This window comes from Ceratotherium simum, chromosome 7 (genome assembly GCF_057802395.1).
Source record: "Ceratotherium simum simum isolate JZ-2026a chromosome 7, ASM5780239v1, whole genome shotgun sequence".
Lineage (NCBI taxonomy): Eukaryota > Metazoa > Chordata > Mammalia > Perissodactyla > Rhinocerotidae > Ceratotherium > Ceratotherium simum.
The window spans coordinates 58128-85714 of record NC_141906.1 but is presented as its reverse complement, the minus strand read 5'-3'; the positions used below and the strand labels follow the sequence as shown (position 1 = coordinate 85714).

The window sequence follows — 27587 nt, the reverse complement described above, 5'->3', positions numbered from 1 at the left end:
TATGTCTTCTTGGTGGATTGTCCCTTTTATCATTATATATTGCCCCTCTGTGTCTCTCATTACCTGTTTTATCTTGAAGTCTACTTTGTCTGATGTAAGTATGACAACGCCTACTTTCTTTTGTTTGCCATTAGCTTGGAGTATTGTCTTCCATCACTTCACTCTGGGCCTGTGTTTGTTTTAGAGCTGAGATGTGTTTCCTGGAGGCAGCATATTGTTTGGTCTTGTTTTTTAATCCATCCCCCTGCTCTGTGTCTTTGGAATGGAGCATTCAATCCATTTACATTTAGAGTGATTATTGATATAATCATATATATTGATTCATATATATAATCATATATATAATTATATATATTGATATATATGAGGGTTTAATGCTGCCGTTTTATTGATCATTTTCCAGTTCTTCTGCATTTCCTTTGTTTCTTGTCCTGTGTATTTTGGACTAACAATTCTGTTTGGTGGTTGTCTATGATGGTTTTCTTAGTTTTCTCTTTATATATCATTTGTGTCTCTGCTCTCATTATTTGTTTAGTGGTTACCATGAGGTTTGTATAAAAAATCTAGTAGATGAGATAGTCCATTTTCTGATAGCTCTTATTTCCTTAGACTAAGCCACTTCCATCCCTTTCCTCTTCCCCTTCTAAGTTATTGTTGTCACAAGTTATTCCATCTTGTGTTGTGAGTTTGTTGTTAAAATGATGAGTTTTTATTTATTTTTGGTGTTTTCCTTCCCTTTATCTTTAATGTTATAATTAAGTGTTTGCTAACCTGTTCTGACAGAGAGGTGCAATTTTCTGATTTTGTCTACCTGTTTCTCTCCTTGCTCAAGGCTTTGTTACCCTTTTTCTTTTTTCAGGTATCAGGGCCTTCTTGAGCATTTCTTGTATGGGGGGTCTTGTGGTGATGGACTCTCTTAGCTTTTGTTTATCTCGGAAAGTTTTTATTTCTCCATCATATCTGAAGGATATTTTCGCTGGGTAGAATATTCTTGGCTGAAAGCTTTTGTCTTTCAGAATTTTGAATATGTCATTTCACTCTCTCCTAGCCTGTAAGGTTTTGGCTGAGAAATCCGCTGAAAGCCTGATAGGGGTTCCTTTGTAAGTTATTTTCTTCTGCCTTGCTGCCCTTAATATTTTTTCTTTGTCGTTGACTTTTGCTAGCTTTACTATTGTATGCCTTGGAGAAGGTCTTTGTACATAGATATAGTTAGGAGTTCTCTTGGCTTCTTTCATTTGTATTTCCAGCTTCTTCCCCAGGTTTGGGAAGTTCTCGGCTATTATTTCTTTTAAGAAGATCTCTGTTCCTTTTTCCCTCTCTTCTCTCTCTGGAATACCTATAATCCTTATGTTGCATTTCCTAATTGAGTTGGATATCTCTCAGAGAATTTCTTCCTTTGTTTTTAGTCTTAGTTCTCTCTCCTCCTCCATCTGGAGCATTTCTGCATTCCTATCCTCAATAATGCTAATTCTTTCCTCCACATTGTCAGCTCTGCTCTTTAAAGATTCCATATTTTTCTTATCTTCTCCATTGTGTTTTTCATCTCCAACATTTCCGATTGGCTTTTCTTTATAGTTTCAATCCCTTTTGTGAAGAAGTTCCTGATTTGGTTCAGCTGTCTGTTTATATTTTCTTGTAACTTTTTGAGTTTTTAAATGATAGCTATTTTGAATTCTCTATCATTTAGATTATAAATTTCTGTGCCTTTAGGATTGATTTCTGAGTGCTTGTCATTTTCCTTCTGGTCTGGAGATTTGATTTTCCTGCCGCGATCCCTGGCTCGCTGGCTCATGGCAGCTGCTCTTCTGTGGTATGCATGGGCGCTCTGACTGAGCTGGAATGTCAGGTGGGGGGAGGGGTGATTTTTTTTGCCTGTGTGATCCCGGAGGTGTTCTCACTCTGCTCTCACTATCTGCTCTCCTGGGGTGCTGGCTTGATGAAGACGCCCCCTGCAGTAGCTTAGTCACCTTTGTGTGGGGCTTTCCCCCAGGCTGTGAGGCAACTTGGAGCTCAGCGGTGTTCCCTTGGAGGGCTGCGCCTCCCCCCCTCCTCTGAGAGCCACGCACCATCCAGAGCCCAGGGTCGCTGGGGTTGGGGTGGGAGAGGAGATCCCCTTACCTCTTTCCACTTCCCCCGGGGGGTCCAGCACCTCCACCTTCAGACGTATGGCTGTGTGGGTCTCTCAGATGTCTTTTGTGTTATGTGAATGTCCTCTGTTGGTTAATGAGTGTCCTTTTTGTTGTATCTTAGGGGGGAGAGGCTAAAGGAAGAGCTCACTCTGCTGTGATGCTGACGTCACCCCATAACTTTGGATTTTGATTCACCTGAAAATCTTCTTCTCTATTCTAAAATGTTATTAAGTTCTTATATTAAACCAAAGATGTATAAATGTTGTCTATAAATCCAGTGCACAAATGTGAATTGTTGTGATAAATGTGTATCTTTAGTCCTTACCTAATGCCAGAAATCCTAGACTGTGTTATTAATAGTGAACAAAATTGTGATGTTGTTAAAATTTGGCTTTACTAGTTTCTCTAACAAGGAAGAAATTTAATTTGGTAAAGGAAAGACTAGGCCATAAACAATAAGATACACTGGAGAAGCTAAAATAAAACATTTCACAGCACCCATACATTTGAATAATGGAAACATGAACTCTATTGTGTGTTGTGAGAAGTAACCAGCTATATATTAGTTCATTGTTAACAATTCCTTCATAGCCTAAAATGAGAGATAATCATCCAGAACCCACATGACCTTTTTGTCTACCTCTTAAATGAACGTATTAGTGTCTGGACATTACAGGTAGTTAATACATTGCAGCAGTGTGAATCACAAAATAATTTGCTTTGACAGATGTATTTCTTTTAAAAGCAAAGGTTTACAGACAAATATTGGGGATGGGAAAAGTTGGACTTGAAAATTTTGTCTTTGTTCAAATGAAAGGTCAGTAATGCAGGTGATGACAGAAATAAAAAAGGAAGATGATGAAATGGAATTTTGGAATTGTGTCCAGTCCTGGCCTTGGCGACTCTTGTTGTCATGGATACAGCCAAGCATATGCCGCATCACCATCACATTTCATTTATTTCCTGACAGTACAACAGACGGAAACTCTTAGTAACCTTGACTTTGGCATTGTTTTTCTTGGGCATCTGTTACAAATGCCAAAATCTGTTTCTCTTTGTTGTGAATAACATTTAGAACCTGATAGACTGAATTTTTAATATGCTTTACCATCCACCAGGCAGGAAATAACATACTACTCTTCATTTCACCTTTTTAGTGAAAACAGACATCTTCTGTTTAACCAGCTTAAGTGTATCATTTGTATAAAATGAAGTAGGGATTTTTGGTAAAGATCATTAATGATGTATATAGTAGTTAAAACAAATTTACTTAACAGATCATACTTGATTTAACAGTAACTTGTTGGTACAAAGTACCAGTTGTACCTCCTTTACACCAATTATTTCTTGAGGGACCTGCATGAAGCATAATTTTACTCAGATAATTCATCTGAGGCCTTAAAATTCACTTTAATGAAGGGCTCAATTTTATAATTGGAGTAGGGCTAAGGGAACCAAAAATGGATATTGAAACACTGAGTGAGTAGCAGCAGTGTGAAGCCACTTCTGGGCCCATGCAGGAGCAACAGTTACAGGTGCCCAGAAGGAGCTGTGGTTGTGGAGGCATGCAGCATGGCTGGAACCACGTTGTGGTACGAGGAGGGGATGGACGAATAATGCTCAGACGCCTCTCTCCTGCAGAACTGACCTCAAATGGCCCCTTGGGAGCCTACATGATGCAAGGTATAGGAGTTACCTGTGCTATGAGGTAGTCTTAAAAATGAGCAAGTTAAGGGCCAAAGAAGCTGTAAATTGCCCAAGGTCCCCTTAGAGATAGTGAATCCAGACTGTTTGACTCCTGCAGCACTTTGTTTTTTTAATTAACAGCTTTATTGAGATTTAATTTACTGTACCATAAAATTCTCCTGTATTAAGTGTACAATTCAATGATTTTTAGTATTTATATCACCAGTGTCCCCACAATCGGATCTTCGAACATTTTCATTACCCCAGAAAGAAACCTCGTGCCCATTTATAGTCACTCCCCATTCTGACCCCTAGCCCTAGCCAACCATAATCCATTTTCTGTCTGTTTAGATTTGCCTTTTCTGGACATTTCTTATCAATGGAATCTTAAAATATGTGTTCTTTTGTGTTTGGTTTCTCTAAGCATAATGTTTTTGAGATTCATCCATGTTGTGGCGTGTATCAGTATTTATAAGTACTTATAGTGGAATAATATTCTCATATAGATATAGCTCATTTTGTTCATCCATTCGCTAGTAGGTAGACATTTGGGTTGTTTTTGGATGGACTTTGTGGATCCTGTGAATAATGCTGCTGTGAACATTTGCATAAATGTATTTGTATGAACACCTGTTTCATTTTCCTTGGGTAGATACCTGGAGTGGAATTGTTGGATTGTATGGTAATTCTGTATTTAACATTTTGAGGAACTGCTAAACTGTTTTCTAAAGTGGCTGCACTGTTTTATGTTCCCACCAGCAATGTGTGAGGGTTCTAGTTTCTCCACATCCTTGGCAACACTGGTGATTGTTTTTTTGATTATAGCCATTAATATCCTGAAAATTTCACCTCTTTTTTTTTTTTTTGGTGAGGAAGGTTAGCTCTGAGCTAACATCTGTTGCCAATCCTCCTGTTTTTGCTGAGGAAGATTGGCCCTGGGCTAACATCCGTGCCTATCTTCCTCTACTTTATATGTGGGACGCCTGCCACAGTATGGCCTGATAAGTGGTATGTAAGTCCATGCCCAGGATCCGAACCCGTGAACCCTGGGCCGCTGAAGCGGAGCATGCGAACTTAACCGCTACGCCACTGGGTCAGTCCCCAAAGTTCACCATTTTTGTTTTTTTTGTGAGGAAGATCAGCCCTGAGCTAACATCCATGCTAATCCTCCTGTTTTTGCTGAGGAAGACTGGCCCTGAGCTAACATCCATGCCTGTCTTCCTCCACTTTACGTGGGATGCTGCCACAGCATGGCCTGACAAGTGGTGCATTGGTGCGTTCCCCGGGATCCGAAGCCGGGCCGCCAGCAGCAGAACATGTGCACCTAACCGCTACGCCACGGGGCCGGCCCAAGTTCACCATTTTTAACACATAGATTTGTCTCTTCTCCCATAATCTTCTGCAAAGTCAGGTTCAAAGGAAGGGAAATGTCTTTTATCATCAGCAACTTTGTTATTTTCACTGTTTTTTAAACTAAAGGACTTTGCTGTGGAATTACTTAGCAGTTGGTAGTCAAGTGCATTAAACTCTACATTTCTTAATATTTTTAAAGCAGTTGTAGTGAAACTCGGAGCTACTTGGGTAGTAATGTGTGTATGGGGAGTGGTTATGCCATTGAAAGGTGTATTTGATTTTAGGATTCCCTTTGCTTTCAATTTTAGTTTGGGAGCTGAGGGAAGTTTTGTAGAAGATAGCAGCTAGAGTCACCTTTCAAAAATGTAGTCATTCCCATGCTTAAAAATCCTTCAGTTGTTTTCCATTGCACTTGGAATAAAATCCAAACTCCTTATTGTACCCACAAGGCTTTTCATGTCTGCCCCTTGCCTACTCCCTCTCCGGGTGAGTGAATCTCCTGCCATCTCCCCTCCCCTCAGTAGTATACTTAGAGCATGTTGGTCTTCTTTCACCTTCTCTATATTGCAGACTCTTCCCACCTCAGACCTTTGCATAAGTCTGGTTTGGCACAGGGTTAGCTTAATATCCTCTTTTTATGGAGACCTTTTGCTGATCACTGTCTCCTCCAGAAGTAATGTCCCCATAGATTCAGTTCTGTCCTCGGCCCATTTCTCATGTAAGATACTCTTGGAAATTTCACCAGTTTCATTTCACTTCAAAAATACCCAACTGGTAATGATTGCCAAATTTTTATTTCCAGCTCAGATTTCTTTCCTGAGTTCTAAGTGGAAAAGTTCATTAGTTCTTCTCTGAATATTTCTCACTACATCTCTTATGAACACTTCACCTCAGACTTAATGAATCCAAAATTGAACTCTTCCAAATTTGTTCCTCATTGTGGGTGGTTCACTATCATTCATGATTCCTCTGTCTTTCGCCACAAATCATTATTCTCCCAGTCTTGTCAATTCTATTTTTTAAGAGTTCTGAAATGTCTAACTATACCAATGTTCTGTCCATATAATTTTTTACCTGGATTTCTGCAGTAGGATCTTGGCCTTCTTGCTTTCAGGCTTGCTCTACTCTTCACACTGCTTATCAGGTTATCTTTCTCAGATAGTGATTCTCTACTGCTGGTACAAGGCAGAATTGCTTTAAGAGCTTTTTCAAAGTGATTTACAGGGTCCCATCTCAGAACTACTAATAAATAACTTCTGGAAGTGAGAATCGGGAGTGTATAGTTTGAAAAAACACACGAGATGATGCTGATAAGCACCCATAGTTAAAACATTCTTTTAAAATACAAATTTAATCATTTAACTCTGATTAAAATTCCTTAGAGGCTCTTGATTCCCTTGCAGATAAAATGTGAGATCCTCATTTTGGCATATAATTTTCTGTAATCTGGCTCCTGTCTGATTTATATCCCCATCCCCCAATATAGCCTTGCAGAATTACTTACAGGTCTACTAATGTACCATCTCATTCACATTTCCAGGTCTTTCTATATGGTATTGTCTCTTCCTGAAGTACTCTTCTCTTTCTTTCCTTGGATAATTTCTCCTCTTCCTTTCCATACTCAGCTATCATTTCCTAGAGGTAAGCTTCTCATACTGTGTTATGTTTGTTTATTTATTTACTTATGCCTTTTTATTTCTGTGTCTTTTAGCACATAATCCTTGGCAGTCAATAAATGTCAGTTGTGTAAATGCAGACCTCACCTTTAGGTGCAACAGTAATAGCACTGATTGAACGTTATGTGCCAAACATAGGATTGTGCTAAATGCTATATAGATGCTTTATCATTTACTCTCACAAAGCATTATGAAGGTGTGTGTTGTTATTACCCATATTTTATAGTTGAGGAAACTGAGACAGAGAGAGACTATGTGGTTAGCCTCCAGTTGCAGAATTTGTAAAGTACAGAACTGGATTTGAATCCTGTGGCTTATTTGCGAAGCCTGTGCTTTAATACAGCTGTTTTGTGGTTGTTTCACGGTTCATTTGTTTACTTTTTCAAATTCACAATGAATCCTTAATAAGGGCTGATTATTCTTATACTTCAGGTTTTTAAAAAAATTTTCAGACTGCGATTAGCTAAAATAAAATAGTGATTTATTAAATATTTGACATTTAGACATAAGTGGGACAGACGTGCTGGAGCTAATTAGTGAACTCAGTGTTTCTCTGTACTCAGTTTTGAAGACAGACTTTATACTAAAGTATACCATGTGATAGATGAAGTAAAAATATTTAGCTTAACTTAGAATATTAGAAATACAAAGAATATTAGCCCTCATAAATATGAAAACTATGACCCTGCAAGATTCTGTGCTTTGCTGAAGGTCTTGAAGCATGTTATTTGCAGAAACAGGACTGGAATTTGGGCCTTCTAACTTTCAATCCAGGGTTCTTATCTTTCTCAACTATGAAAAGTTGATATATCTAAGAGGATAACAATATTTTCAAAATTTACAGAGAACTCTGTTTTTATTCTATTGGATTATATATATTTTCAGTGGCCATATTCTTTAACACAGAGAAGAAAGTGATATGACTACTTAAGGCAAAATCATTCATTTAAAGCTTAAGTAATTTATTACCTGTGTGCAAGTACTGGCTTGTTTACCTGGGATTTAACGTATTTCATGGAACTTCTGCTAATTGATTTTAAAACTTGGAATTTGTTTTATTTCTTAAATGTTAGGGACATAGAGTATGCTACCCAAGGAGTAAATTTGTATATGTTATTAATATCTGGATATAAAACATAAGATAGCTTATTTTCAATAATATATTCAAATCATTTTTTTCTTGTGATCATATACTGTCTTCACTGCACAAATTGCCATTTTAGATGAAATTTTTGTCTCAGCTTTCTCATCTGCCTTCAAACTTAATTTTCTTTGTTAAACAAATTAGATTAAAATTAGGAAAGAAGTTTAGGGAAAAAAGGTTCAGACTTAATAAGGTAGAGAGTGGTAACTACATAATTAATCTCTTCTTGTTTGTTTTAATTTTGAGAAAAATGTCAATTTTTTAATTTGGAATTTAAGTGACAGCAACTGAAGGAAGATGATACTTCCCCCTGCAAAATTCTGACCCTTCTTCTTCTCAAGATTGAGTGCATACCCACTGCGAGTATGTGCGGAGGGTGTGGAAGACTGAACAATTGTGATTCTTCCCTTGGCTTCTTCCTCTTTTGTAGGCATTCACTCCTGTAGTGTTTGGGGTATGTAGGGGGTGGTAAAAGTCCTCTGTCTCTCTCCGTACCACCCATCCAGGCCTTGGGCGCTGGAAAGGGCTATGCCACCGTAGATCCTATATTAAATAAATGTTCATTTATTCAAAGGAGATATTATATTGGCTCAAATGTAGGAATTAGAAACAAAGACCATGTTTTGAGGCATTTTTTTTTTTCCAGGATAAAGTTAAAAAAAAAATCTGGCTTTTGTTTAAAAAGAAATAAACCACCTCAACAAACCAGTGACCATCAGATTATTATGAGGGTTCTGAAATTTATTTTAAAACTATAAAAATGTTCTATACAGATGAACAAAAAGCCATTATTATATGATATATGGAGATGGGCCAACCATAGGAGATTGAATACATGTGTGACAGCAAGCCCATCTAGAACCACCTTCTTGTTTGAAGATGTAGCACAGTTCATGAAAAATTACCCAAATCACTAAGTTTGGGTGACTGTAATTTTTATTGAGATATAATTCACAAATTATATGTCACCATTTTAAAATACACAATTCAGTAGTTTTTGGAATATTAACAAGACTGCGTAACCGTCACCACTATCTAATTCTAGAACATTTTTCATCACCCTGAAAGGAAGCACATACTCGTTAGCAGTCTTTTCCTATTATCTTCTCTCCCCAGCCCCTGGCGACCACAATAATCTACTTTCTGTCTCCATGCATGGATTTGCTCATTCAGTACATTTCATAGAAATGGAATCATACTATATGTGGTTTTTTGTATTTGGCTTCTTTCACTTAGTGTAATATTTTCTGGGTTCATCCATGTTGCAGCATGTATCAGTATTTCATTTCTTTTTATGGCTGAATAATATTCCATTGTATGGCTGTATCACATTTTATTTATCCATTACCAGTTGTTGGACATTTGGATTGTTTCTTCCTTTTGACTATTAAGAATAATGCTGCTATGAACATTCATGTACAAGTTTTTGTGTGAAGACATATTTTCACTTCTCTTGGATATACATCTAGAAGTGGGATCAGTGGGCCATATGGTGACTACATTTAATTTTTTGAGGGAAGCATGGGATTTTAATTGGTTTTTAAAAATTCAGTGAACTACTGTTGCTTCCCTCAAAGCTAATTTTTATATCACATGTACTCACTATCCCATTGTGCTTATGTATAAGTTGTAGGAAAACCCACCTATTTTATAAAATTATTGATAAAGTATTCCCTGTGTTTCTCCGTTTATGACTTATGGTGTAGAATAGTCTTAATTTGGGTTTCAATAATTAAATTCATTGGATAGTGGCCCAGTTAGAGCTCTGCCTTATATTGAAAACTCTCGTACAATGCCTAAAATTAGTAAATGTCTCATGGTATTCAGTTTTGTTAGAATGGGCTGACCTACTAGCTTAATCTTTCATTTTTGAGTCCCCAACCCTTATCAGGGTGCCTGGCAATCAAGTAGGCACTCAATACGTGTTTGCTTGAGAGGTGGTTGAGCTCTAACTTAAAGATGATTTCTTTTCTGAAACTGAATGTAGATTGTAATTATTTATGAGTATCTGCTCTGTGCCAGATACTTTTCTGGTGCTGGGGATATAGCAGTGAACAAACAAAGACCCTGTCCTCATGGGGCTTTCATTTTAGTGAATAATAGGCAAACTAGTAAATTATGATGAGTGTTTATTAGTGCTATGGAGAAAAATAAAGTAAGAAAAGAGGGTTAGGCAATGTGGAGAGGATAGAGAAAGGATGTGATTTGTAGGAGGTGGTCCGGGAAGTCTTCAGTGAGGTGAAGTTTGAGCAGGAACCTGAGGGGAAATGAGGGAGTGAACAGCTTTGTGAGTTTGAGGGAATAGCCAGGAGACCTGTGTGGCCGGAGTGGAAAACAGATAAAATCAGAGGTTTAAGGGGGCAGCTATTAGACCACTTAGTGTATTGAGGAGTATTGTAAGAACTCGGGCTTTACTCAGGGTGAGATGGGAAGCGATTGGAAAGATTTGAGCGGAAGAGTTTCATAATTTAACTTTACTTTTTAAGAGTGACTCAGGCTGAGAATGGGGGTGGAGGAGGGCAAAGGAAGAAGCAGAGAGACCAATTAGGAGGTATGATTATTCATCGCCTATTAAAGAAATGATTAGAGTTAGCATGGATTTGTAAGTAACAAAACAAAACAGAAAACAAACAACAGAAGCCCTTGATATTTACAAATTATCTTGATCATTCTAACTTAAGTTTTGTTCAGATTTGACATGGCTTACAGATTTTTTTTAATGTAGGCTTTATTTTTGAGAACAATTTTCTCTTTTAACTTTTTACATTCTTATGGTACATTTGTTACAATTAATAAATCAATATTGATACATTGTTATCAAATCAAGTTCACAGATTTCCTTAGTTTTTACTTAATGTCTTCTTCTGTCTCTCCAGGGATACCATGTTACATTTGTTTAGCTTGTCTCAGATTCCTCTTAGCTGTGACAGTTTCTCAGGCTTTCCTTGTTTTTGATGACCTTTACAGTTTGGAGGAGTACTGGTCAAGTATTTTGTAGACTGCCCCTCTATTGGAGTTTGCCTGATGTTTTTTCTCTTGATCACACTGGAGTTATGGGTTTTCCAGGGGGAGATTGCAGAGGTAAAGTGTTAGTTTCACCACATCATATCAACATGATTTATCACTGTTGATATTGATCTTTAGGTTTCTGCACTGCAAAGTTACTCTTTTTCCCTCCTTTTGATGTTGTCCTCTTTGGAAGAAAGTCACTATGTGTAGCCCACATGTAAGGAGTGGAGAGTTCTGTTCCACCTCCTTGAGGGTAGATTTTCTACATCAGCTATTTGGAATTCTTCAAGGAAGATTTGTATTTTCTCCTCCATTTGTTTATTTATTTAATCATTTAATTGTATCAATATGGACCCATGGATATATACTACTTAATTTATTTGGTCAAAATATTCTAGCCTTGGTCATCAGGAACTCTTTCATTTGGCTTCTGTGTCCCTTTGACATACCTCCACAAGTGAAGGCTTTTTCCCCTTCTCTTTTTTTTCTTTCTTTTTTTGAGCACTTCCTTACTTTCTGGCACTACAAGATGCTCCAGACTCGTCTTGTCTATTTCCTGCCCCAGTCCTAGAATCAGCCATTTCTCCAAGGAGCCCTGGTTCCTTTTCTTGCAGAATGGTATTAGAAACCAAGATCTGGACACTAGGTATACTCTTTGCTGCTGGGATGTCATCACTTCTAGGCTCTGTCAGCTGATAGAGCAAGGAAATAGATGTGTGTAGATTGTTTTAATATAAAGCATGATTGCTATAATAATTTGAAAAGCAGATAAAATGGTAGGAGTACTTTGAAAATAACAGTTGGGTATTTTTTTTTTGTATTAAAGCATTTAAAATTATATTTAAAATGAGTAGCAAAAGAATGAAGTTGGGCTCCTGCCTCACACTATATATAAAAATTAATTCACAGTGGATCATAGACCTAAATGTAGAAGTTAAAACTATAAAACTCTTAGAGAAAACATAGGCATAAATCTTTAAGACCTTGGGTTAAGTAATGGTTTCTTAGATATTCCATCAAAAGCACAAGTGAGAAAAGAAAAACTGAATTGGACTTCATAAAAAATTAAAACTTTTGGGCTACAGATGATGGCATTAAGAAAGTAAAAAGATAACCTACAGAATAGGAAACAATGTTTAAAAATCGTGTATTTATCAGGGACTTGTATCCAGAATATATAAAGAACTCTTACACTTAAATGATAAAAAAAGCAAATAACCTAATTTAAAAATGGGCAAAGAATTTGAATATACATTTGTTTCAAAGAAGGAATACAAATGGTCAGGAAGCACAGGCAAAGATGCTGAACACCATTAGATAAATGCAAATCAACACCACAACAAGATACCATTTCACACCTGCTAGGATGGCTATTATAATAAAGACACAGGCAATAACAAGTATCGGTCAAGATGGTGAGAAATTGTAATTTAAATGTTGCGGGTGGAAATGTAAAATGGTACAGCCATTTTGGTTTGCCATTCCTCAAAATGTTAAACATGGAGTTGTATGACCCAGCAATCCACTCCTAGGTATATGTCCAAGAGAATTAAAAACACACATCTACACAAAAACTTGTATGTGAATGTTCATAGCAGTGTAATTCATGAAGTTATAATAGCCAAAAAGTAGAAACAACCCAAATGTCCATCAGTGGATGAATGGCTAAACAAAATGTGGTATATCTATATAATGGGATATTTTTCAGCCATAAAATGAAGTATTGATATATCCATGTTGTAACATAGATGAATCTTGAAAATATTATGTTAAGTGAAAGAAGCCAGTCAAAAAAGGCCACATATAGTATGAGTCCATTTTTATGAAATGTTCTGAGTGGGCAAATCCATAGAGACAGAAAGTAGATTAGTGCTGGGTAGAGGGGGATATGGGGAGTGATGCTAATGGGTACTGATTTATTTTTGAGGCAATGAAAATGTTCTAAAATTAGATTGTCATGATGGTTGCACAACTCTGAATATTCTAAAAAAGCACTGATTTATACACTTTAAAAGAGTGACCTTTATGGTATATGAAGTATATATCAAGAAACCTGTCATTTAAAAAAAATGTTTAGAACAAAATAAGATACTTAAGGATAAATTTAAAAAATTGCAAGCCTTGTATACTAAACACTACAAAAGATTGCTGAGAGAAATTAGAGACCTAAATAAATAGATATAACATATACATGGATTAGAAGACTCAGTACTTTTAAGATAGTGGTTTTCCCCAAATTGATGTATAGATTCAATACAATGTTTTTGTAGAAATTGACAAGCTAACTCTAAAATTTATATGGGAATACCTGGCATAGCCAAAACAATTTTGAAAAAGAACAAAATTAGAAGATTTGTACATTGAATCATTTATCAGACGGTGTGTTATTGGCCTAAGAACAGACATATTGATCAGTGTAACAGACTAGTTAAGAAGAGAACCACAAATACATGGCTAGTTGATGTTTTTTTTTGACAGAAATGCCAAGGCAGTTCAATAGCTAAAGAATAATCTTCCCAATATATAGTACTGGGACAATTGTGTATCCAAATTAAAAAAAATATCCCAAGCCATACCTCACACCATGTAGAAAAAATTAACTCCAAATGAAAAATAGACCTAAATGGAAAAAGTAATACTACAAAACTTGCAGAAGAAAACATAAGAGAAAAACTTTGAGGTGTTGGATTAGGCAAAGATTTATTAGCTATAACACCAAAAGTACAATTCATAAAATAAAAAAATTATTCAGCCCTTCTGAATACATTGTTATGAGAATGAAAGCCACAGATTCTGGGAGAATATTTGCAAAACATATATCTGACAAAGGATCTGATTCCAGAATACATAGGCAACTCCTAAAACTCAATAATAAGAAAACAAACAACTCAATAAAAATTGACAAAAGATTTGAATAGATACTTTATGAAAAAAGATTTTGCATGGCTAAAATTTTAAAAAGGAAAAGAAACACCTTACAAACTGATAATACTTAGTGTCAGTGAGGATGTAGAGCTAGACCATACACACATCATTGGTGGGGATGCAAAAAGGTATAGCCACTCTGGAAAACAGGAAGTTTCTCTAAAGTTAAACATATTACCATATAACTAAGCCATCTTGCTCCTATGTATTTACTCAAGTCAAATGAAAACATGTTCACACAAAAACTTATGCACATGTTTATAGCTGCTTTTTTCATAATTGCCAAAACCAGCAAAGAACCCAAAGGTCATTCAACTGATAATGGATTTAAAACAACTAACGCTTTTTGGTATGTCTAGATAATGGAATGCTGCCCAGCAATAAAAAGTATGAATTAGTGTTATAAATAACAACATGAGTGAATCTCAGAGGCATTAAGCTAAGTGAAAGAAGCTAGGCACAAAAGACTACATAGTAAATGATTCTATTTATTTGACATTTTGGAAAAGGCAAAACTATAAGGCAGAGAATAGATGAGTGGTTGGGGACTAGAGGTGGTGGAAGTTCACTGCAGGGGGTATGGGGGAATCTTTGTAGTGATGGAACTGTTCTCTCCCCTTGTTTTTGTAGTGCTTATGCATTTGTCCAAACTCACTGACCTGTACAGTAGAAAGGGTGGATTTTATTATATGCATATTATACCTCAATTTTTAAAGAGGTTAAAAATATGAACCTTGACTCTTACCTCACACCATACACAAAAATTATCTCAAAATGATTCATAAACCTAAACATAAAAGCTAAAACTTTAAAACATAGAAGAAAACATATTAGTGACAGGACACTAAAAGCATTGACTACAAAAGAAAAAAATATTGATAATTTGAGTTGATAAAAATTAAAACCTTGTTAGTCAAACTCAGTAGCAGAGAGTAGAATGATGGTTGCCAGGGGCTGGGGGAAGGGGGAAAATGGGAGTTATTGTTCACAGATATAGTTTCAGTTATGCAAGATGAACGCATTCTAGAGATCTGCTGTTCATAGCATACAGAGTTAACAATACTGTGTTGTGTTGGGGCCGGCCCCATGGCTTAGTGGTTAAGTGCGTGCGCTCCGCTGCTGGCGGCCCGGGTTCGGATCCCGGGCGCGCACCGACGCACCGCTTCTCCGGCCATGCTGGGGCTGCGTCCCACATGCAGCGACTGGAGGGATGTGCAGCTATGACATACAACTATCTACTGGGGCTTTGGGGGAAAATAAATAAATAAAATTATAAAAAAAAAAAAATACTGTGTTGTACACTTTGGTAAGTGGGCAGATCTCATGTTAAGTGCTCTTACTACAATAAAATCAATTAGTTAATTGATTAAAACTTGTTTATTTAAGAGAACATTCACAATACATATATCTGCCAAAAAATGTGGATCCAGAATATATATATAAAAAAACTCTTATAACCTAATAAGATGGCTAACAACCCACTTTTTTTCTTGAGGGCAAAAAATTTGAACAAACTTCACAAGAGAAGTTAAAAGAATAGCCTATAAGCATATAAAAAGATGCTCATCATTGGTTATTACGGAAATGCAAACTAAACTACAGTGAGATACCACCTACAATAGCTAAAATTAAGAAGAGTGAAAAGATCAAGTGGTGACAGAGATGTAACAGGAAAATGGAATGTTCATTCATTACTGATGGTAGTGTAAAATGGTACATACACCTACCTTGTGACCAAGTAAGTCTTCTCCTAAATATTTAACTTAGAGAAGTAAAAACATATGTCCACAAAAGACTTGTATATAAGTGTTCATAGCAAGTTTACTCTTAGTAGCCCTTGACTGGAAACAACCCACATGTCCATCGGTGGGTGAATGGATAAACGTATTGTGATATATTCATACAATTCAGTGAAAAGGAATGAACTACTCACGTATGCAACAACATGAATGTATCTCAAAAACATGCTGAATGAAGAAAGCCAGACACAACAGACTACAGACTGTATGATTCCATTTATTTGAAATTCTGGTATAGGCAAGCCTAAATTTTAGTGACATTACGCTTATCAGTGTTTGTACGGTGCCAGGGGTTAGATGAAAAAGAAATTGACTGCAAAGGGGCGTGAGACACCTTCTGTGGTGATGGAAATGTCCTGCAAGTTGGTTGGGATTATGGTTATAATGGTGTATACATTTATCAAAATATGTGGGGGCCGGCCTGGTGGCATAGTGGTTAAGTTCACGCACTCTGCTTTGGCGGCCTGGAGTTCGCAGGTTCTGATCCTGGGTGTGGACCTACACACCGCTCGTCAAGCCATGTTGTGGCAGGCGTCCCACATACAAAAGAGAGGAAGACTGGCACAGATGTTAGCTCAGGGACAATATCTCCCTCACCACACACACACAAAAAAAATGTGTACGCATTGAACTACACACTTAAAATGAATGTACTTTATTGCATGTAAGTTATACCTTAATAAAATTGATTTTTAAAGTTAAAAAAAGATTTAAAAGTAATCCTAAAATTGAATCTTCAAACAGAAACAAAATTCGTCTCCTCTATCTAATTAATAACAGCCATACAAAGAAATAATTAATACTTACTTTTGAATCAGTATTCTAATTGTATATGCTTAGTGGGATATAATCTTGGGACAAAAAGCACTGTGAAGAAACACTGACCCTTACTTAGTAGGTTTGTTTTTGGTAGAGGCTGTGTTATAGTATTTTTGGATAGAGCTCGTGAGTAAATATATTGATGTAGTTGTGAACTAGGATTCTGACCATAGGAAAAGGGAGATATGTGTGAAATGCAGAAAGATGAGGAATACTATATTGGATTTGAATTATAGTTCTAAGTATGAACTTATGTTTTTAAAGACATATATTTCCTGGCTTTATCCACTGAAAAAGCCTAGAAGCAGTGACACCCTAGGCATTGAACACACCTGACAGCCAGATCTTGGTTTCTAAATGCCATTGCGCACTAAAAGAGCTCCTAGTAGAAATGGTTGATTTTGGGTCTGGTGCAAGGAAAATAACAAGGTGAGCCTGAAAAGATGTGTTTGAGCACCAAGGAGGACATGTCAAAAGGAGACAGGACTGAAGGGACAAATGATGTACTTAGAAAACTACCATTTGCAGTCTTCAGTGCAATAATTGAATAAGATCATGAGTGGATGGTGTCTAAAACCATTGGCTGTTGAGAACAAGGTATTTACACTGTCTTAAAGTAACACTTCACAATTGCATACTAATGTCACAGGAGGAAGAATAACTACATGGAGAGATTTTGACAGTAGCTTAACCACTTCAGGTTTAGCATCATCAATAATAAGATAAACTGACATTGTGTGTCCTCATGTGGTGCACTAAGAAGTACAAAACATCACTTACGTGCTTCTCATGAGGTAGCAATCAGACAAATCTAGTATTTGGGATAGTCTGCAATTCAACTGACTTGGATTCCTCAAAAAAGAAAAAGTCTGTGTCATGAAATCAAGACAAAGGGGATCTGGGATTAGGGTCAGTGTGGAGGGACTGTTCTGAGTTTAAAGAGACATAACCAAATGCAGTTCTTGAATTTTGATTGGATCCTATGTAGAAAGAGTTTAAAAATCCCAAGCATTTTGGCAACAATTCGGGGAAATTGGAGTATGACCTCTATATTACATGCTATTATTGAACTAATGTTAAACTTCTTCAAGTCTAATAATATTTGGATATAGGAGAATGTCCTATTCCTGGAGATACAACTGAAGTATTAACAATGCAGTGTCATGATGTCTGCGTTATTTTCAAGTGGTTTAGTCAGTGTGTATATGTCTGTGTATATATAGAGAGAAAACGAATGTAACATGTTTGTGTGTCTGTGTATAGAGAGAGATAAAACAAATGTACCAAGACATTAACAATTGTTGAATCTTAAGTGACAAGTATATGGGTTATTCATTGTACTATTTCAATTTTTCTGTGGGTTTAAAATATTCAAAATAAAAATCCAGGGGAGAAAAAAGATCTGGTTCTGAATTACTCTGAAAATATACAAGCTTGAAATTTTCTAGGTGACTTATTGAGAAATAGTATTAATTATCAATTTATTTGAGTTATCTGATATTCTATAGAATGTTAGAGTTAGAGGGACTGTAGAGATTATCTTGTTTCGTCCCTTATTCAGATGAGGAAATTAGTCTGACAGTACTCAAGTCACTTATTGAAATCTCACTGTGAGCAAGTAGCAGAGCTTGGACGGTGAACTCAGCTGTCCAGGGTATTGCTCTTCCCACTCTGCCTTGTCACCTCTCCCAGTAAAAGGACTTTGTTGGAGGTAAAGTTGGATTAAGGAAAATGTATCATTTTTCTTCCTAGTATAGCTTCAATATATTTTCCCCATTTTGACAGTGTTGTCAGACTATGTATGATCTGTTGATCAGGAATTTAGTCAAAGACTTCTGCTACTTTTGATAATTGCTCTTCTAGAAATATTTTGATCATATGGTTTGTACTGTGTGTTTTTGGTCACTTATTTTTATTATCATCTAGTTTAAGCTATGAAGAAGGACATCCCTCACACTCTGAAACAGATCTCCTTCAGAGACAAACTTTTGCAGCCTCTCATCAACTTCCTGGATATGCTGCCACACCTCAGCCAACCGGTAAAAATTCTCTTGTAAAATATACCATGAATCTGGGTACATTTAATGAATAAGAAGAAAAATCAAGTTTTACATGTTGGGTTATGAGTGTGTGCAAGATATAACAGTGCCGTGGGAAACATTAAAGTGAAAGTGAGATTAAAAGCTTTGTCTTTTACTGATAGGGAATATCTATAAAATTGATTTGTTGGCAGATCTTTTTTCATGCATCTTTGTAGATTTTAAATTATAACTATGCCTGGTCAAATTAATATTTGCTATTTCAAAATAAAATAATTTAAAGTTGTAGAACTTTTGGCCTCAGATTTCAGAGGTTCCTTTTTAAAATAGGATCAAGAATATAGTTTTATGTTAGTATATATTTTTAATTTGGAATATACTTCATCTTCAATTGTAGGTCTTTCAGGAATATTTGATACTAGTGTGAACAGTGCCAGCACTAACACTAAGGAGTCTTCAGTGATGAATTTTCTCTCCACCGTTGAATCCCGAGCTGCTCAGGCTGCTGCTTCAGGAACTACTCTTTTACCACAATTCAGGGCTCCATCCTGGCAGACAGGTGATTCTTTGTTTTCAGAATTTTAAGTCCTGTAAAAATACTGATAAAAATACACTTTTTATGGCCTTGTTATTATGGTAGTGTGGCTGAGAGTGATGTTAATTGTTGATTTTCCAGTGAACTTTAAAACCTGGAATTTATCACTGTTTTAAGGTGGACAAAATTCAAGAAATTGTTACTAGCGGAAATTTGGAGTTAGCACTCTGATGAAAACTAACAAGTTGAACAAGCTAGATGATTATTAAAGATAAGGCCTAGGTGTAAAGTTTTTATCTGGCAATTTAAGTAGTTACTTGACTACTTGAGAGGAAGAAAGATTAAATTTTCTTTTTTCATTTTCTATTTCAGTTTTGTTGAAGTATAATTGACATATAAAATTGTAAGATATTTGAAGTGTATGTTGTGGTGATTTGTTATACGTTTACATTGTGAAAGAATTCCCCCCATCTAGTTAATTAACACATACATCACCTCACATATTTATCTTTTTTGTTTTTTTGGTGAAAGATTAAATTTCCTTTATTTTAGTGACTTCAGACTGGGTAGATGGTATAGTAAAAAACAATCTGGGGCTTGATTTCGTCATTAGAGTTATGTAAAGTTATCCTTAATTGAACAGATTTACATCAGTATTTAATAAAAGTCATTACAAGTTGATATTATATTGTGCTCGTTTATATGTACTTTTCTATTTTATTTTTCTTATTTATTTTTCAACTGTTTCTCCCTCAAAATTATTTATATATTTTTATTTTTTGCAGGATGACAGGAAGGCTAGTGTTTTTTTTAAGGTTTTGTTCTAAAGGATAAGAAATGTCATAGCATTATTTGAGAAGATTAATTTTTTAGTAGTAGCTATAGGAAATAATATTTTATCATTCTGATGTAAATCCCATTAATAGAGCTGCTCAATACGCCTTAACAACATTTTTTTCTGCTTCCAAGGGGATAATTAATTTTTTAGTGTGAAATAAAACAGAATATTAAACAACACAATAGCTTCATTTTTTGCTTCCTGGAATAATTTTCATTATGTGTATTTAGTTAGACTTTCTATTCTAGTTTCTATGATTATATTATTTTTAACATTAATTCTAAGTGTAACTAGATATTTTCTGTCCTTGTAGTAGTAATACTTTTTTTACATTTAATGCAAAGTGAGAAAAGAATGTTTTTGAAAGGGCCTGAGAATCTTTTTTCCTCCATTTTTCCAAAACAAAAAAATTTTCTAATGGAAGCTCACTAAAAAACATGTAAACAATAAAAAGGTGTATAAAGTAGAAAGTGATAGTTCCCAACTACAGACTCACTTTTTAGAGAAGAGTTAACATTTGGTATTTATTCTTTAATATTTTTCATATATCTGGCAACTTAAATTTCATATATATCAAAACATATATATCCACCTAATCAATGTTTATGGCAGCAGTATTATTAGGATATGCTACAATTATTTGATCAGTCCCTTGTTGATGGACATTTAGGTTGTTTCTTATTATTATACACAATAACTATAATGAATGCAGGCATACTGCAGATATTGTGGGTTTGATTCCAGACCACTGCATTAAAGTGAATATCACAGTAAAGCGAGTCACATGAATTTTTACCTAGTGCATATGAAAGTTATGTTTACACTATACAATAGTCTATTAAGTGTGTAATAGCATTATGTCTAAAAAAATGTACTTTCCTTAATTAAAAAATACTTTATTGCTAAAAAATGCTGACCATCATCTGAGCCTTCAGTGAGTCATAATGTTTTTGCTGGTGGCGGGTCATGTAAAAAATTCATTATCTGTGAGGTGCAATAAAGCGAAGTGCAATAAAACAAGGTACGCCTGAGTATCTTGTACTACAAATATCTTTGTGTCCGCTTATTTCCATAAGGTAAATTTCTAGTAGTCGAACTTTTGGATCACAAGTTTATGCTCGTTTTTACTTTTGCTATATGTGGCTAGAATGCTGTCCTCAAATGTTAACAATCTCTTCTTGATAGTACTTTATTAATTTCTGATCAACCCTTTTTTTTTTTTAGGACAATTGGCCCTGCACTAACATCTGTTACCAATCTTCCTCTTTTTTGTTTTTTCTCCCCAAAACCCCGGTATACATGCTGGTGTATCATAGTTGTAGAGTTGTAGCTCTTCTTTGTGGTATACTGCCTCAGCACAGCTTGATGAGCGGTGAGTGGGTCCCCGCCCAGGATCTGAACCGGCGAACCCCCAGCCGCTGAAGCAGAGCGCACGAACTTAACCACTATGCCACTGGGCCGGCCCCTGATCAGCCTTTAGTCAAGCATGCATCTATTATTATTGGAAGTAGTTTATAGGAAGTCAAAACTTGAAATGCAGGACTTTTTTTTTTTTTTTTTGGCTGAGGAAGATTCGCCTTCAGCTAACATCCATTGCCAGTGGTCCTCTTTTTTTACTTGAGGAAGGGTAGCCCTGAGCTAACATCTGTGCCAATCTTCGTCTGTTTTGTTTGTGGGTCGCTGCCACGACAAGGCTTGACGAGTGAAGTAGGTCTTACCCTCCAGATCTGAACCCCATGAACCTGGGTCATCGAAGCAGAGTGCACGGAACTTTAACCACTATGCCATGGGGACGCCCCCCAGGACATTTTTAAAATGCTTCTATTTTGATAAAAGAAACTTTGCATTGTTAACCTTACTGTTGTTTTTAGATTTATCATGTTAAATGTAGGCCATTTAGTTGCAATTTTAATATTATGAACATTTTAGTTTGTCTCTTGGTATCTTGCATTGGGGTTTCAGGGTAAATTAATCACCAGAGATCATGTACATTTTTACTGGTTTCTTCATTTTCAGATGGCCTTATGTAACTGTATATAAACTCATATTCATATAACAATTAGATATGAATTGCTGATAGCTTTGTAACTTTGTTTTTGCTTTAAGAAAGCTAGCTATTTTGAAATGTGTTTTTCAAAAGTCACGTACAGAACTAACTTTTCAGGCTTTTCAGTCTTATAGAGATTTTGATGAGTTGAAGGTTATGTAAGTTATATGTCTCTACTCTGAACACATAAATATTTGTGCTGTAATTGCATAAGGATCTTTATGTTTTCTCTATGTAGGTATGCATTCTTCAGCAGCAACTGAGCTGTTTGTTACTGGACCTTTGCCAACCACTGGAACACTTCCACCCTCTGCCCTCTCTGCTTATCAGCATCCCACCACCTTTGGCAATAGAAACTTTGCTACCACCTCACCTTTGGTGCTTCAGGATTCAACTTTTAACACTACATCAAATGGAATTTTAAATCCTCATGACCCTTTGCTACAAATCAAAACTTCCCAAGGAACTGTTCCACCTGCTTTGACGTTTGAGCGCCTGGGCAGTTCTGCGTTAAGTAACAGCACACCACCTCAGTCTTCAACATATCGCTCAGCTCAAGAGTCTGCACCCCATCTTTTACAACCTCAATTTAGTTTGTTGCCTTCAGCACTTGGGGGAGCCCAGCAAACTCCTCAAGCCTACGGTTCTACTTTCTTTACTAGTTCTACTGCTTCCATTGAAAGAGCTCTTCTTCGAGAATGTAGTGTTATTAAACACCATCAGCGGCCTTCAGGTACCCAGTCTGTTCAAGCACAACTGACTGGTTCACAGCATCCCTTACATAGTTATCTATCAAGTGCAGGTGTGGTTAATTTTCAGGAAACAAGCAGGCAGTCATCTTTATCCTGTAGCCCAATTGGAGATTCTTCTCAGGTGAGCAGTGGAGGATTGCAACAGAAGACCTCCCAGGTCTCCGTAGAACTTGCTCAATCTTATTCGTCTGCAATTCCATCATCAGGATATCTTCCTTCTACAAAAGTAAAAGGCTGTTCTTCAAAACAACCGCTAACGTCAACTAAGACCCCCAAAGCTCAAAGTATAATTCCTCCTGTGCAAACACTAAGCTATTCCAAACCTTTACATAACCAGAGTTCTGTAATATCGGGCCAAGCACAAATTTATTCTACAGCGCAGCTACCAAGCCTTTTATCAGTTAGTCAGTCCCAAAATTATGGTTTAGTACAGCCACATAATGTGCCATCTATTGTTCATTCACAGGTTTATAGATCCAGCAAAGTTGAGAAGTTGCCATCCTTATATAAAACATTGGCTTTTTTGGGGTCATCTCAGACTATAAATTCTGAAAATCAGCCACTTAATTATTCTTCTAGTCAGCAAGAGGTATTATCTTCAGTTACAAATGAGAATTACCCTGCTCAAACAAGAGATCTGTCTTCAGCTAGCCAGTCACAAAGTTATTCATCTGGTCACTCTCAGGGTTTATCACCAGTTAGCCAGACACAGGTTAGTTATTCATCTCAATCACAAGTTTTGTCAGTTGTTAGTCATTCAGAAAGCTATGCTTCACGGCAGTCCCTAACATTAACAGCCCCTTCTCTTTCCTATTCTTCCACCTCTCAGGCTCAGAATTTGCCTGATTCTAGCCCAACCCATAATTATATTTCTATGCATTCTTCCCAAAATGCTCAGACTCAAGAATCTTCATCTCCCCAGTCCCAAAAGTTTTTGCCTGCTGTCAAGTCATCATCTTTTGCGTCCTCTACTCATTGTCAGACATTACAGAATAACATACCTTCCCCTGATCCAAAGTCTTATGCTGAAGGAAAACTTGACTCAAATGTGTATACATCTTCAAAGCAAGAAGATGATTTTCCAGTGCAAGAGTTACAAGTATTACAGCCACAAGTATCTCTTGAGTCATCAACCCAAAGGCTATCTGATGAGGAAATTGTTCAAGAATTGGCTTATAAGGTGTCAAAGGCAGATGACAGATATTCTCAGAGCGTAATCAGAAGTAATTCTCGTCTTGAAGATCAAGTTGTTGGGATTGCTCTACAAGGGTCAAAAAAAGAAGAAGGCATGGTTGGTTCAGTGACACAACTTAACCAACAAATTGGTCAGGTCAATAATGTAGCAACCCTTGATATTAAGAAGGCAACTAATTTAATGCAAACTCCACAAATAAGGTTGAATAATAAAGATCTAAACCAGCAGCATTCTCTTATACATAAGGTACGTGAAGCCAAGGTCCAGGAGCAACATGATCAAATAATTAATGCCTCACCTCAGATTCAAATTCCGAACCATGCCTTAGGGCATGGCCATCAGGCATCTCTTCCTAATACACAGGTCCTTTTAGACTCTGCATGTGATTTACAAATTCTTCAGCAGTCAATACTGCAGGCAGGTTTAGGACAAGTAAAGCCATCTTTACAAGTACAGCGTGTTCAAAGTCCTCAACAAATAGTACATCCTTTCCTTCAAATGGATGGTCATATTATTCAGAGCAATAGTGATCATTCTCAGCAGCAACTCCATCATCAAAATTCTGAAATTATGAAAATAGACCTCTCTGAGTCTTCGAAACCGTTACAACATCTAACAACAAAGGGCCATTTTAGTGAAACAAATCAACATGATTCAAAGAATCATTTTGTTTCTCTTGGATCAATATGTTTCCCAGAGGCAATGCTTCTCAGTGATGAAAGAAATATTTTATCAAATGTAGATGATATCTTAGCAGCTACAGCAGCAGCTTGTGGGGTTACACCTGATTTTTCCAAGTCAACTTCAAATGAAACCATTCCGGCTGTTGAAGATGGTGATTCTAAATCTCATTTTCAGCAGTCATTAGATGTTGGGCATGTGACTTCAGATTTTGACTCCATAACAGCTACAGTAGGAAAGCCACAGAATATAAATGATGTTTCCTTAAATGGAAATCAAGTTACTGTAAACCTTTCACCAGTACCTACCCTTCAGTCAAAAATGACTCTTGATCAACAGACCATTGAAACACCTGCTCAAAATAAAGCATCTAAAGTAACTTCACCAGTGGTCGGACCAAGTCCTGAAGTCCAGGAGCAAAGTTCTGGCCCATTCAAGAAACAGTCTGCTACCAATCACGAGTCTGAAGAAGATAGTGAAGTTCCCGTTGATAGTACATTAAATAATAACAGAAACCAAGAGTTTGTTTCTAGTAGTAGAAGTATAAGTGGAGAGAGTGCTACATCAGAGAATGAATTCACCTTGGGGGGTGATGACACTGGTGTGTCAGTGAACCCGGCTAGGCTCTTGTCCATGGCCCAGCCTGGGGAGGCAATCAGTGTCAAGACTGAAGAAGAAAACCAAGACTTAATGCATTTTAACCTTCAGAAGAAAAAAGCTAAAGGAAAAGGGCAAACTAAAGAGGAAGACAACAGTAACCAGAAACAGCTGAAAAGACCTTCCCAAGGCAAACGGCAGAATCCAAGAGGGACAGATACCTATTTGCCATATACTCCTCCTTCCTCGGAAAGCTGCCATGATGGTTATCAGCATCAAGAAAAAATGAGACAGAAGATCAAAGAAGTAGAGGAGAAACAGCCAGAAGTCAAAACAGGATTCATTGCCTCCTTCTTAGATTTTCTGAAATCTGGTCCCAAGCAGCAGTTTTCCACTCTTGCTGCACGAATGCCTAACAGGACTAGACGACCAGGGCCCCAGATTGTTCGTACATTTTGTCCCCCACCACTTCCAAAGACTTCATCTGCAACACCTCTAGTGTCTGAAACTGGGGGTAACAGTCCACCAGAAAAAGTCGATAATGAACTTAAAAACTTGGAACATTTATCTTCATTTTCTTCTGATGAAGAAGATCCTGGAGTATGCAGTCATGATTATAAAAGCGCCGCTGCTACCTTAACTACTTTGGATGCTACTTCTGATAAAAAGAAGAAAACAGGTAAGGGTTTAAAATTTAGATTCATAATTATGGCTTTCCACTATTATTTTTCTGGCTATTGACTGGATTTTAAACTTTTTTAGCTTGAAGCAGGTCTGCAAATAAATTTTCAGGATAAAATGCAAAGGCAGATATCCTAGGGACTTATTTTTTAAAATGTTCCTTGCTTGTATGAAAGTTCTGGATTTTAGGTTGAGTAGTTCTGGTTTTTCTTGGCTTTTTACCACATGCAACATAACTTGCATAGTATGCTATCCAGACTTCTCTAATTTGAGACATCTTGAGGTGGCTTATGGATATGGGGCGTTGTGTTGGGGCTCCTTTTGTAGTATAAAATGGCATATTTTTTTGGTATGCCAGTGTCACCTGAACATTAACATTTTACTGTTAAATATGGTTATATTATGTGCAGCATGCACATTAACATAATTAAGATAAAATTTAAAAATTTTTTGCTGGCTCCAGACTATATGCCCAAATCTTTGGCTGTGTGTTTCACTTTACTGTGTAGTTAAGAGAACATTTAGAGGAACTGTTTTAAGAAGCACTGCCTTATGTAAACAATTGACAGGTATAAAAGTTACTATTTTAAGGAACATACTAAGGAAAAAATATTTATAACAATAAAATAGCTACCACCTCTGTGCCAGGAACTAGTAGCAATGTTGTGAGATATGCATTGTTATCTCCGATATACAGATGATGTAACTGAGGGTAAATGAATTACCCGTATAGCTAGTAAGTGCCAGAGCTGGAATCTGAACTCCGGTTTGTCTGGGTCTAGAGCCTGTATTCCTGCCTAGCTCTTTTGTATAAATAGAGTGGTGCTTTAAGATTTAAACCTTGTTTTGTGATGTACTTCTTAGCTTCTATCTAGACTTGAGACTATGTTTAACTACTAGAGTGATATGAAACAATTGGTATCCCAAATAATCTATTAGCATAAATGTCTGCTAATGTATTTCTAAAGAGTTCTCATTTTGTTATACAGGGAAATTAGCTTAATGATTTGAGACTGCTCTTCTTTTCTGCTATCAGCAGTTACCGTTACAAACTTCTCTCTAAGCCTTGCTTTAGCTGTATCCCACAAATTTTATTTTTATTATTTTTATTTCCTTTCAGTTCAAAATTTTAAAAAATTCCCTTTGGTGCTTCCTCTTTGATCCATGAGTTATTTAGAATTATATTGTTTATTATTGTTAAATATTATTTATAATTGTTAAATATTGTTAAATATTTAGAGATTTTTCCAGACATCTTTATCGATTTTTACTTTGTGTAATTTCAGTTCTTTTAAATTTGTTAAGGTTAGCTTTATGGTCCAGAATATGGTTGATCTTGATGAATGTTCCATGTGCACTTTAAAAGAATGTGTATTCTGTTGTATAAATGTCAGTTAGATTAAGTTGGTTGTCACTGTTGCTCAGGTTTTCTATATCCTTGCAGATTATCTGTTTACTTGTTCTATCTATTACTGAGAAAGGAGTTCTGAAATCTCCAAGTATATTTGTGGATTTGTCTATTTCTCCTTTTACTTCTATCAGTTATTGCTTTGTGTATTTTGAGCTCTGTTTTTTTTCTTTTTGGTGAGGAAGATCGGCCCTGAGCTAACATCTGCCAATCCTCCTCTTTTTGCTGAGGAAGACTGGCCCTGGGCTAACATCCATGCCCATCTTCCTCCGCT

At 36.4% G+C, this 27587-nt stretch overlaps 1 protein-coding gene across 7 annotated transcripts in view; it reads left to right on the top strand.

The window, feature by feature from the left end:
• The window catches only part of QSER1 (glutamine and serine rich 1), an 83768-nt gene that overhangs the window by 23940 nt on the left and 32241 nt on the right, over nucleotides 1-27587 (top strand). For all 7 annotated transcript variants that reach the window (XM_087433032.1, XM_087433031.1, XM_087433035.1 and 4 more), the window contains 3 exons: nucleotides 18467-18579; nucleotides 18977-19138; nucleotides 22238-25903. In XM_087433032.1, coding sequence (XP_087289158.1) covers nucleotides 18467-18579; nucleotides 18977-19138; nucleotides 22238-25903 — 3941 coding nt within the window. The remainder of the gene's footprint in view (nucleotides 1-18466; nucleotides 18580-18976; nucleotides 19139-22237; nucleotides 25904-27587) is intronic.